The 13,016-nt window shown below is 51.3% G+C and overlaps 1 protein-coding gene across 24 annotated transcripts in view; it reads left to right on the forward strand.

The window, feature by feature from the left end:
• The window catches only part of Dysf (dysferlin), a 210,458-nt gene that overhangs the window by 121,386 nt on the left and 76,056 nt on the right, over positions 1-13,016 (forward strand). For all 24 annotated transcript variants that reach the window (XM_063229580.1, XM_023564790.2, XM_003469012.5 and 21 more), the window contains 4 exons: positions 6,273-6,454; positions 9,150-9,290; positions 10,356-10,385; positions 11,756-11,785. In XM_063229580.1, the coding sequence (XP_063085650.1) occupies positions 6,273-6,454; positions 9,150-9,290; positions 10,356-10,385; positions 11,756-11,785 (383 nt within the window). The remainder of the gene's footprint in view (positions 1-6,272; positions 6,455-9,149; positions 9,291-10,355; positions 10,386-11,755; positions 11,786-13,016) is intronic.

Below are 13,016 nucleotides of genomic sequence, written 5' to 3' on the forward strand. Positions count from 1 at the left end.
TTCCTCTGCTACAGTCTCCCACTATGACTGTGAACTCCCCCGGGAAGGACCTTTGTCTTCCCGCTGAGCCCACAGCACTGGGTATCTTGAGAACGGACTGCTGCTGAGTGCTCATGGTGTGCCAGGCACCAGATTGACAGTATTTTACATGACCCATACAATACCCCATGAGGTAGGTGTTTGACCTCTATTTGACAGATGGAGAAATGAATATTCAGAGAGGTTCACTAAATTGCTAGAGTTGAAATAGCTGTCAAGTGACAGGGCTGAGAATTGAAGCCAAGGCCACCTCCCACCAGATGCCTTTTCCTTGGCTGAGTAGGGTGAGTGCCATGTGAGTGGCCTCCTGGCTTCAGACTGCTCTGCAGCTTATGGCTCTGTGCCTGTTGCTCTTCCTGCTCTACTGTGCTCCCCCGTGGGGACCAGCACAGCCTGAGTTCCTTACCTCTCGGTACCTGCCTTCCATCCCCGTGCAGCCGGGTACTCTGGTACACACGTCCAGGATTCTGACCAGTGGAGCTTACCCTGAAAAAAAGGAGTGGACTAGTTCACAGCCTTGCTTTCTTTTCCTTCCAGGAAGGTTGTGAGGGGTGAGGACAGTTGGCCAGGAGGGGGCCAGGGGAAGGTTCCTTGTCCCAAGTGTGCCTGGTTGGCTAAGGCCGTCTGGAGTGGGAGGTCTTCCTTGGGACCAGTCTGGGGAGCCAGTGCTCAAGTCTGAGGACTTCAGTAGCTGGGTCAGCCTGGCGCTGGCCTGTGGAGAAGTCACACTTTCCACCCTGGCCTCACTCCCCCCTCCCCAGATAAACATCCCTGGAGCTTTGAGGGCACTGCCCAGGGCTTCCTCAGAGGCCACTGGCTTCTGAATGAAAGGCCCGATTGAGCAGCTGCTGGAAAGGAAAGCAGCAGCCAACACGGGGAACCTATAAAACCCAGAGTGTTTATTTTCACTCCCAAACCCTAAACCAAAGCAATTTCTCTCCTGGAACTGACCCTGGGGTGGCTGGCAGCCTGAGACTGTGCATGGCCACCGGCTGGCATTTCTCTGAGGAAACTCATGTGTGAATCCAGAATGTCTGGGGCCAGGGGAGGGCCTCGTACCGTCTGCCCCTGGGAGCAGCTTCCAGCTGCCTGTTAGTGTCTGGGGCAGTGGGACCCTCAGAGAATGCACCCTGAGACCGACCTGGTGCTCTGGGCCTTCCCTGGGCTTTTGTGCCCCCAGGGGCTCTACTTGTCCCCATATTAAGGGCTTTGGGACTGTGTGGAGGCTGAGACTGCATCTGCTCCTTCTGCCTGGGTGAGGAGGAGCTGAGGGGACTCTGCAGGATGCCTGGGAGACACTTGTTGAGCAATATTGAATACAGGAGAATCAGGCTCTTGTGGAGACACTGTCATCCAAGTCATCTGAGGATGGAGCCTTGGGTGGGTTTGGGCCCAGGGCCACTGTGGAGTCTCTGGACCCATGGAAGGGTGTCTGCCACATGAGATTGTGTTTATGAATGCATGTCCTGCCCAGTGATCAGCCACATGACATGACTGCTCATTCTGATGATTTCTCTTTGTGTTGGGGTGGCTTGGCACTGTCTTATGAGGATGTGTTGTCCTCACTGGCTTTGCTTTGGACTAAGAGCTGTGATTAGAGAAGATTAGAAATTATTATGTCATTTACACTACACCTAGCTCTGCCCTGCCCACCCTGGAAATCTGACTTCCCTGAACGTGTCTGAGCTGGCTTGCTCTTCAATACAGATGGATATTTCTCAAGGGGTGTCCAACCAGAAGTGGTGTGATTGGCCAGCTTGCTCCCCAGGTGGTCTGCTTTGCCCGCCACCTGCTGAGAACTACTGCTTGGTTGGATGGAGCCATAGCTCTGCTAACAGAGATGCTGCCCTCTGACAGATGGGGCCCCTGGGTAGCCCTCTCATGGTGTCACTACAGGACAGAGATAGCCTTTAGCTAGAGGAGCCCAGAATTGCCTCTTCGAGGCTCTCACAGGTCAGAGGGCTTATGAGTATTATCAAGCCAATGAGAGAAGACTAGAAGACCAGATGCTGTGATATTTATTAAGTTATGGCGTAGGGTATCTGTTGATAAAGCAGAAGGTCCTGTGCTCCCTTTGCTGACCCCTGGCTCTTGGGAGGCCAAAGCTACATGCCAGTCTGAAAGTTTCAAGCTGTGTTCTTGCCAGGCCACAGTGAGGCCAGAACCATGGCTACCCCACAGCCGGGAACCACTTCTTTGTGATTTTTAGTTTTCTCTCCAGATCTGGACTCTGTCCTTGGGTAGTGCTGGGTTAATTCTTGTTTTTGGACTTTTTATGCCTGGCTTCTGGGTATCTCCCTCACCCCTGAAGCATGACTTTTTGCTCAGATTGCCTGTGGCTGAGACAATCCACCTAATGAACCAAAGGAGGTATTTTCCAAAATGCTCCAGAGACTTGTGAAATGCTCCACTTGAAAAGGGTTCCTGAGTGAAAGGAACCAGGAAACAGGCTTACAGATTTACAATGCATGGTGGCATAGAGGCTGACGGAGGCCATTAGGGAGGGGCTGTTTGTCCTGTTGAAATACTTCTTAGCTGGACTTTTCTCTGGAGAACTAGGAACCACCAGTCCATAGGATTCAGTCCTAACTGCTCAGCCTTAGTCCAGCACTGTTTGCTGTTCCCCCACTCCCACCCCAGCTTTCTGCCCTGAGTACTTTCTCTCTCTCTCATCATTTTCCAAATGCCTACGCTCTGTGGTGTCCTTGCCTGTGCCATGTTGCATGCCTGAAAGTCTCTGTGGTCTGTGTTGGCTGCCTCCTCATTCTTGAGACTCAGGATAGGAGATGTTCTTTGGCATATTTGACTTGATGTAAGCAGACCACATGGGGCACCCATCCTGGTAGCCGTATGCTCCCCTAAGTTCCCCACCACCTTACCCTTGTCTTATGAGCCTTGTTTACCACATTTCCAACTAAACAAATAGCTTGGATTATGCCTAGTACTGTGCTAACAGTCACACAATAGTCAGTCTATACTTATATATTGAATACATGATGCATTACAAATAATGTTAGCATGAACATCCTTGTACATACCTTTTGGTTAATTTGGATGAGTACTAGGAATATGGAGAAAAGGGTATAAACAGTTTTATGTTTTTCAGGGCATGTTGCCTAATTGCTTTTCTGAAAGTTTGCTTCCAGCACTAAGAGAATACTTATTTCATCAACTATTTGCCAACACTGTTTTATAATTTTAAGCAATTTTTTCTTAGTTTTATGGAAAAATATTGCTGGTAGGATAGCTTTAATTTGCACTGCCTTGATTGCTGGTAATCTATTTCCCCTCCCTCTCTGTGAATGGAGCACGGAAGGAGCACTGAACTAGGAGCCAAGGGCAGTGTTAGGCACCTGTAGTTGTGGGCTACCAACTTCACCTTCCCGAGACAAAACTCCCTTTTCTGACAAATGTAGTGACACCACCTGCCTTGTGCCCTCATGGATGGACTGGGGTGGTTGGTAGGAAGACCCACAGGAAAAGCTTAGTGCGTTTAATACAGAAGTCATCCCGAGAGAGTCAGGAAGGTCTGGGCAGCAGGGCTGGGCCCAGACAGCCCCCTGCAGGGCTCTGGATTCAGCCAGATAATCACAGCCTAGGGCTTGGTGACTGGTCTCTGGTTCTTTTGTGGCAAAGGAGTCTGGTAGGATCTTTGTGTACTCAAGGCTGGAGCCTCCCCAGGGCAGCTTGTGGTCTTCAGAGAGCTCCCACTCAAACACTTCTGGCTTGGTGGGTGTGGGCCTTGTGGAGCACTAGGTAGGGATGGATGTGGACACCAGTCCACCTTCCCCTCTGCCTCTCTTTGGGAAGCCAGTGCTTCCTCCTCTTGGCTTTCTTGCAAGAGGATGTGTCTGTGCATCCATCTGACCACCTCGCCATAGCAACATCGCCCTCTCCTGTGTTTTTTTGGGGAGGAGGGGCTGGGCCCTGTTTGGGGAGAGGCCAGGCCCCAGCACACAGTAGCCCAGTGTCTGAGGCCCCAGGCCTCCAGGTCTGCTCTTTACAATGCCTTTGTTGTGTTTTTTCCTCCCATGGGCGGGTGGGGCACGTGTGTGGGTCTGGGTGAGTTTTGTTTGAAAGCCACCCCCTCCCTGTCCCCGTCCCCCCCAGCGCTGAGCTCATTGCCTGAGCTGATGGGGCTGCTGGAAAGAGTTGGCCTGCTCAGGGGGCCAGTGTGGGGGGTACTGCCAACACCAATACAGCGTGCACAGCCGCTACAATGTGCAATTGTGATCTTTGTGTAAACGCGGTTGGTCTGGGGCCCGCACGCTTATAAAAATAAAGCGTTGGGAAGCACGGGGGGCGGGAACAAAAGGGGCTTTTTTGCCGGCTCTCTAATATGGTTTTATTTATCGGAACGCGCCCTCCTTCCCTTACTGGAACTGGGAGAGGTTCTCTGCCGAGCTTGGAGCTGATGGTATCACAGCCAGACGGTTTCATTAAATGCACAGACGCCGCTGGGCCCTGCCAGGGGCAGAAGGCAAAGGGCTCGGGGCCAGCCCTGCCAGGGATGGTGCACAGAAGGGGGAGCCCTGTGCCAGAGAGGCTCTCCCCGGGTGGGGGTGGCGAGACATGGTGGCATTTCTCCTCTGCCCTTCCTCTGCCAAGGGCCTCCCATTGCCTTCTTCTACCCCCAGAATCAGAGCCAAAACCAATTTCCTGCAGGAAGCCCTCCATGATTGGCTGTACTGTGCTTTTGTGCCTGAGCCAATGGGCTGGCCCTACGCTGGTGGCTATTTCCCATTAGCCTAAACCAGCATTGGTCAGCTAGTGGGTACCCATGCCTTCTGTCCTTTCGTTTAGATGCCCTCGGTCTTACACCTAGGTCCTGCTGTCTCCGTCCTTTAGTGGGAGTCTTGCCATTGCTTGCTTTTCCTTCCTATCTCTCTTACAGTCCGTGTCTGCCAGCCCTCTTTCTGCCACGTCCTATGCACCTTGGTTCTTTGTGGCGAGGACATCTGTCTTGCTCTTCTCTCCTTTTTGGGAAATGCTGTCTCCCCATCCCAGCCCCGGGGTGTGTTTATATATTCTTGCATGTTCCTGAGGCCTTTAAAGCAGAAGCTGTTGCCTCTAAGGTCGCTGAGGCTCTCTTGAAGTCACACAAGGAGCTAGTGGCAGTGCCAGAGCTTGCCTGTGGGCTCTGAGTGTGCAGGACACTGCCCCCAAGCTGATGTCCTATTGAGAGAAGGCAAAAGAGCTGCTTCCTCCAAGACCTCTGTTCTTTTCCTAGTGGTACACACAGTCCCATAGAATCTTTTCCATTGGCTTCTCAAGTGTGGCCCTGAGGGGTACATCGGAATCCCCCAGGAACTTGTTAGAAATGCAAGGGCCATACCTGGGACATGTTGCATGGAAGTGTGTTGGGTGGGACCAGCAATCTGTGTATGCCTTCTAGGTGATTCTGCTGCACACTCAGCTTTGAGAACATTGCTTAAGAACTGGCTGCAGTGACAATAACTTGCTTATGAGACTAAGCAGAAATAATGACTTGTGGTTAGGTCTCAGGCCAGTGTGGCTGGCAGGCTGCAAAGGAGTGTGGGGGGGCCGGATGGAGCTCAGGCCTCCTACTGCTTAGCAGCTCTTAAAGCCATGCCCAGCTAAGCCAGGACCGTCCCTGCATGACCATTGCCTCCTAACTGGTCTTCCTATGCTCCTTTCGGTCCTTCCCAGTCTGTTCTCTGTGCAGCAGCTGAGGTGAGCTTGCTACAGCAAAGACCCGATCATGTCATTCTAATGGTAGTGTAGAGGCCTAGAGCTCAGCATCTCTGCTCTGTTCTCCTTTCCTCAAGGAAGCCAGATCCTTCCCTAAGACTCTTCATGTTACTTTGCATCCATTGTTTAAGGCCGTGATCCAGACTGTGATTTTATATTTGTGCTCGTATTTGACATTTTGTCAAATTGTGTTCTCAGCCTTTAGCCTTGCATTCAGAAGGCACTCAATAAATGCTTGTTGGTGAATGAATGAATGAATTGACCATATAGGCACTCGTCCTCCAGCTGGATCTTGCTTCACATGGTGACCCCAGGAAGCAGTGCAGAAAGCGAAGCTGTTCGGGTTGGGTGATCACTTATATACCTGGGCCCCCAATGGCTCAGCAGGTGGAGGGACTGGGAGTATCCTGGAGAAATAGGTTGTGGCATGAATGCTCTTGCTCTACAGTGGCAGCCACAGTCCTCCTCCAGCTTTGTAGCCTTACTGTGGCCTGTTTTCCTTCCCTTCCTGGTCCACACAGATCCCTATGCGATCGTCTCCTTCCTGCACCAGAGCCAGAAGACCGTGGTGGTGAAGAACACCCTGAACCCCACCTGGGACCAGACCCTCATCTTCTATGAGATCGAGATCTTTGGCGAGCCAGCCAGTATTGCCGAGCAGCCGCCCAACATCGTGGTGGAGCTGTACGACCATGACACTTACGTGAGTGTGCCCTCTGTGTTCCTTTGCCTGTCTCTGCCACCCACTGCAGGGATCCAGGGAAGGACATGCTGTGACTGCTGTGTCTTCATAGACTGCACTTTCCCACTCAGCTGGGTACTCCCAAAGGCTGGGACTGGTTCCCCTTAGACTGTAGAGTAAACTTGAAAAATATTTTAAAGGAATTAAAAATGTGCTGTGCTCCATGATAGACATTACTAATGCAGAGAAAGGGGACATATCTGGAAAGAATGCCTGGCTGAAGGTCAGGAGCCTTTGTTTTTTCTGTCTCTATCTTGCTTCTCTGTTCCTGGGCTGGTCCCTTCTCCTCTTCAAGTGCTGTGTTGATTCTGCAAACATTTATCAAACACTTTTTTTACTAGGCTGAGTGATCCCTTGCTTGGGGCTCCTTTGTCTAGGTGGGAGCTGAGGTAGAGTGGAGAATCCACTACGTGAAACAGCGTGTTCCTAAGTATCATGTGGCGCAGGCAGGGCCTCCTCACAGAGCTGTGCAATGGGACCTCTTGTAATCATGGAGATGCTCTATAGCTCTGCTATCTAGGATGGAACTGCCCGCTGCATTGATTCTGAAACACTTGAAATTGGCTAGGTCAGACTGAGAAGTTGAGCTTTACATTTCATTGAGATTTAAAGAATTAAAATGGCAATTAAATAGCTGTGGGTGGTCAGTGCTGCACTCTTGAACAGTGCAGCTCTAGAAGTTTCTGAGGAGGGAGAGCTAGCATTGGGCTGGAATATCAGGGAAAGCTGAGGGGTAGGCAAAGGCTTGGAAGGGGACATTGGATGGTAATGTTGGGGAAGACAGAGATGGAGGCATAAGGGCATTCCAGCACAGCGAGGGGTGCCTGGGAGGCTGTGAGGTAAGGGTGGGCAGACTGGGAAGAGAAGGGACTGTGAGGCCGGGAGAAGGGGGACTGATAGGCCCAGAGCAACGTTAAGAAGAGGAAGTTGGTTGCTACTAGAAGAGACAATTGGGCATGTTGCGGAGATGCTTGGATGAGGTAGGCAGTGCCTGTGGGATGCGAGAAGGGACAGGGTTTGGATGTCAGAGTTGCCACAGTTGGCTGTCAGTTGCCCGAGAGGCTGTTTACGATGCCCTGTTCTGGGCAAGGTGTGAGGGCTTGTGAAGGTGGAGCATCAGCTGGCAATAGGTACCATAGGTCTCACCTGGGCGGAAAAGCTGTGGTGGATTGAGCAACTGGAGGAAATCTAGTTGGGACCATATTGAGAACAGTTCAGGGCCTGGCACCTTTGGGTGCAAGAGGAGGGGGAAGGTGAGAGGCTTGGTAGGGAAGTAGGAAGAGGGCTGAGCAGAAGGGACAAGGGCCCAGGCTGCTCTGTGCGGATCAGCCTACTCACAGCTAGTCATGGCAGCTCTTTCTGGAAATGTCTTCCAAACCATGTTTCTTTCTCTGTCATCCCACTGCCATCCCCAACCCAGGCCTGGGCTTCTTTGCCACATGCTTGGTTAGCCTACACAAAATCTCATCCAAAAATCCTCCAACTTCCTTGTTTTAAAATGTTGCCCCAAACCCATCACACCTTGCAGGCCAGGACCTGGGAAGGACCTAGGAAGGAAGGACAGTGGCCTATTTTGGGTGAATAGCGGGCCCCAGGGTCCTGGAGGTGAGCTGGAGTTGTGCCCATTGTTTATGTATTCAAAGAAGTCTGCTCCTGTTGGGCAGTGACCATTGTGGTAAGCTCCTGATGTCCTGCCTGTCCAGGCTCTCCACCAGCCCCACTCCTTCTCTGGGACTTAGCAGCTTAAAGAGGGAACATCTGGCGCAAAGCCTTCATTCTGAATGACTGGTGCTTGACTGTCACCCATTGGTGTGGACATATATGCAAGAGCTGGTGGCCATTCTAGGATGGTTTATGGGGGTATTGTGGTCTCCTGTATCAGTGTGACTTCAGTCAGGCTGCTTCCCAGCTTCTGCTGTGGGCGAGGTGTGAGAATGTGTGAGGGCCACAGCACTATCTGGCTGTGATTCCGCTCTGTTCATAGTCCCTAGGACTGTGAGGAGTGAACAATCTCCATCAGTGCTGAAAACCATGCAGCAGTAGAGGAGAGACCAGCTAGTGGGCTGGAATAGAGGTTGCAGGGTCAGGGAGCAAGGCAGGGAAGGAGAGGGATGCAGTGTGCAGTGAAGGCCTCCACTGTCTCCACAGAGGAGAGTTGGAACTGTGTCCTCTGGGAGCAAGCAGGGTCAAGAAAAGTTCTTGTGTAAAGTGTAGCAAGATTAACTTAATCTGGTGACCATGATCACAGTGTCCCCATTTGGAAGGTGGGGAAATTTATGGGTGAAATGAACAGCCAGGAGAAGCAAAAGTCCTTGGAGAATATCAGACACATATTTAACTGAGGCATTTGGGAAACTGCTTGTCTGATGTCAAATGGGGTCAGAACTGAGTTAAATTAAAGCAAGATGACATAAGTTGGATGTACAGAAGGACATCTCAACCATGGTAGAAATTCAAACCTAGCATAGTGGTTAAGGGCTGCTCGGATCTTGTTCATAAAAGGAATGGTGGTTCTTGTTTTGCACAAGGGGACACTGCCTGACTTCTGAAATTCTTGAAAATCCAGAAGGTGGGGATGCAGGCTTGGTGATTTCTCAGAGGGCATTTGGAAAACTGGGCAGGAGATACCGATTGTCTTCCTTTGTGCCTGATCTAGGGTGCTGATGAGTTTATGGGCCGCTGCATCTGTCAACCAAGCCTGGAACGGATGCCCCGGCTGGCCTGGTTTCCATTGACAAGGGGCAGCCAGCCAGCAGGAGAGCTACTAGCATCTTTTGAACTTATCCAGAGAGAGAAGGTGAGATTGATCCTCATCAAGATATATGAAGCCCAAGCAGGGGATGGCTTACAAGGGTGGGGTGGGGACAGGCAGTTGGGACTGCTGATAGACACTTTTCCACCAGGGCTGCTGCTCAACGGCCCCCTCCAAAATCCAAGCATCCTGCTGAGAGACCCACTTTACCCTTCTTTTCTGAATCCAGTTCAGAACACGATGCACCGTTGGGTAGAATGTTGGGATCTGCGATGTTAGAGTCCTCTGGTCACTGGAGTTCTTTCCCAAGTTGTTACTGAAATGATTTCTGAAAGGAGGGAATATGGGTTAGTTTTCCCCTTGCTCGGACAAAATGCTTGACACCTACAATTTAAAGGAGGAAATGGTTTATTTGGCTCATGGTTTCAGAGGGTTCAGTCCCGGTAGGCTGGATCCCAGGCAAAAACAGCATGACAGAAGGACCTGGACGTGCAGAGCTGCTCAGTTCATGCTGGGCAACTGAAAGGAGAGTAGACTGTAAAGAGCACGAGAAAGGAAAGGGATAGGAACCAGATGAGGTCATGCCTCCACGGACCTCTCAGACACACCCAAAAGTACGCTTTACCAATATGCTAGGTGCCTTTAGTCCAGTCAACTTGACAATCATAATTAATGTTCACAGGGGCCTTTTTTCTGGTGAAGGGAGCATAATCTGCAGTAAAGGGGGACAAGAAAGGAATGAGAAAGGATCCTGGGTCCAGTGCTGGCTCTTCCATGGCCCAGGAGTGTGACTCTGGGCAGTCAGGGTCCTGCTGTAAAGCAAGAGGCTTGGGTTAGAGCTCTGCCTCTGACCCTGTTCTTGGAATCTAAGCACCAATATGTAAATGGATAGAAGGAAAGCTGCTGTGAGTCGAGTGTCTGGTGGGCCGTAGCACACCGCTAACGTAGCTGCCCCTGTGTGCCTCCCTTTCCTTAAGTCTGTGCCTTCACTCCTGTTCCTGGGCATATGCTTTGGTATAATTTCATGTGTTTATCTGGTTAGGGTAAAACAAGGTTGCTGGACCTTGAAAAACAAACACTTAACTAAAAGCCCTCTTTTTCTTCACCTAGCCGGCCATCCACCATATTCCTGGTTTTGAGGTACGTCTTGTGCTTTTCTTCTTTAAGCTGATTACCAGTTTCCCTGTTTGCAGCACCCCCCCAAGATGGGAAGGGGACCAGCATATCCTGTCTCCATCCTGCCTGGGTCAGGGTGAGGGAGGTGCTGGGGCCCTATCTTACTGATAGCATCCTTGCCCAGTTCAGATCTTACTTGTCTTTCTTCCTTGGGAGGTCTGAGACCACTGAATTGCAGATACCTCCTGAGTGTCCAGCCAGTGACTCTGGGCGGTGCTGTGTATTAGAACAGCTTGGCCAACTTTGAAACTCACCCCATATCTGGGCTCTGCAGGCCCTACCCCAGACCAAGCAAAATCAACTTCTAGGGTGCATCTCAGGCTTTGGTATTTTTGAACACTTCCCAAGGCTTTTGATATACACCTAGGGCTAAGAACCATAGACTTAGCCTCATGATTCAGAAATATGGTTCTTCCCAGCTGCCCCAACATCATCTGGGTATTGTTAGAAATGCTGATTCTCGGGTCCCATGTCAGATGTTCTGACACCAATTCCGAGGGTGCAGCTCAGCTCCCTGGGCTTTCACCAGCCCTCCAGGGTCTGCTGGTGCACACTGAGTTTCAGAAACTCTGACTTACACTGAATTTCTCATGTGACCCTGTATTCTCTTCTGAACCAGTGAGGGGGTCTCTCCATCTTTTACTTCTTGTCCTCCTTTTTCTCCTGGAAATCATGATAGAAAATGTGGACCTGTGTCTGGCACCAGGCTTATTTGATGCATTACACAGATCTAGACCGGGCTCAGCTGTGGCTTTCTGGGCTCTGTTTGGACACCTCATTGGCTGCATGCAGTTTAGACAGTTATTCCCACACAAGGCCTTCTTTGTCGCCCCCGTCCCACCCACCCTTATTTCTCCCCGGCTCCTGCTGCTCTCCCTCCCTGTCCTGCCCGAGCTCCAGCTCTCAGTCCTGCCAGCTCTGGAGACTTCTAGGTTGTTGTCAACTACTCAAGTCCACAAGCCCTGGTGGGAAGCTGCCAAGGCCTGACTTCCTCCTGGAATGCTGCACAGGGTCCCAGGCCCTGGTCTCTGACTCTCCCAACTCCTGTCACTTCTGGAGCTGCCTGGGCTCCAGGCTGAGGTTCAGTCTTTCCCATGAGTTGCTTTGGCCGCAGGTGCAGAGCACCTTCTTTCCCAGGGAACTCATGGCGAGTATGACTGGGGAGCATGTCATCCTTATACTTGATGGCAGATTTCTGTAGGTCCCTCTTAGTGGCAATGTCTTGTGTGCTGATCTCTGGCCTACCCTAAAGCTCTTGGTTACTAATGGGGAGCTTTTACTTCCTCTGCTCCATACCATCTCCTGGATCGCAACATCTCATGATTGTGTTCCAGGTGCATGATACAGCCAGGATCCTGGATGAGGTAAGCCGGACTTAAACTGTGGCCTGTGGCTGATGGGGAGATTCAAAGGGGGAGGAAAGCCAGCCTCTTAGGAGGTGCCCCATAGCCTTTGGGTCCTTGGTATCTAGCAGTCTCTTGTCACATGGAGACTTGTGTAGATTTTATTCTGCATGGTCTGCATGGTGAATCTGGGGCTGCATAGGGGGTGTCCTGAAGTGACTCTTTCGTCAGAAGCTTGCTGCTCTCTTGGGGGCACAAGCAGACATATTCCAACTACTTAGACAACAATATCTGGTTGAGCATCTGACAACGAAGTTTAACATGCTCAGCAGGAGCCACAGTAAGCGGAGGTTGGAAACTGTCTTTTGTCCAAAGGGGTATGGACGAGGGCGGGGCCTGGTTAGTTTAGGAGAAGAAGTGGGTCCCGAGTTCCTAGGGACTAAGGAAGTTTGGAGCTGCATCTCCATGAAGCAGGTCACATCCTTTGGAGTGAAAAGCATGCTCCCTTGCAGCCTTCTGTGCATTTATAAGCAGACGGTCATGAGTAAGTTGGGGTCAGAGGCCCTAGTAGAGAGGCAGAAAGAAGAGCCTTGGACAGAGGGACATTTCAGGGGAAGGCAGCTTCTTCCTGCCATCAGGGAATCCCCAAGCTGGGAACAAACACCGTTTGACATTTTCAGTGCAATTTGGGTTTGCATCTCAGGATCAGGATGTGGGATCCACAGGTCCCGCACCCCTTACCTCACTTCCTTTCTCTCCCAGACTGAGGTGGGGTCCGCCAAGTGAGCTGGCCGTAATTGCGCCTGACAGGCAGCCTCCTGCTTCTGGCTGCAGTTGCGAAAGACTGCCGATTTGGAAAGAGAGGCAGAGTCCTGTCCAGGGAAGCAGCATGGAGCCCTCATTCTTGATTGAGAGCACTCTGTGGCCAAAACCCACAGCCTACTCTGAAGAAGACCCAGCCCAGGGATGAGTTATTTAAAAAAAAGTTAAAATCCTTAATAACTGGATTTGTCATATGTAACAGATTCTGAGAGCAGGGATCTGGCTGTGGTCTGGTTGTCAGAAAGCAAATCAGAACTTTGAGTTTCGGGCCAGACCCTGAAGAGGGCCAAGTGACCTTCACAGGGCCAGCCAGGCAACAGGCCGAGGCCTCATGTGGCCATCGGGGCCAGAAGAGAGCAAGCCTGGGGGTCTGCTGGGTCCAGGGCCCTGGTGAGCCAGCAGGTTCAAAGGGTCAGAGGACCAGTAGGAT

This window comes from Cavia porcellus, unplaced genomic scaffold, assembly GCF_034190915.1.
Source record: "Cavia porcellus strain 051 isolate PalLab524CR breed Dunkin Hartley unplaced genomic scaffold, mCavPor4.1 scaffold_18, whole genome shotgun sequence".
NCBI lineage: Eukaryota > Metazoa > Chordata > Mammalia > Rodentia > Caviidae > Cavia > Cavia porcellus.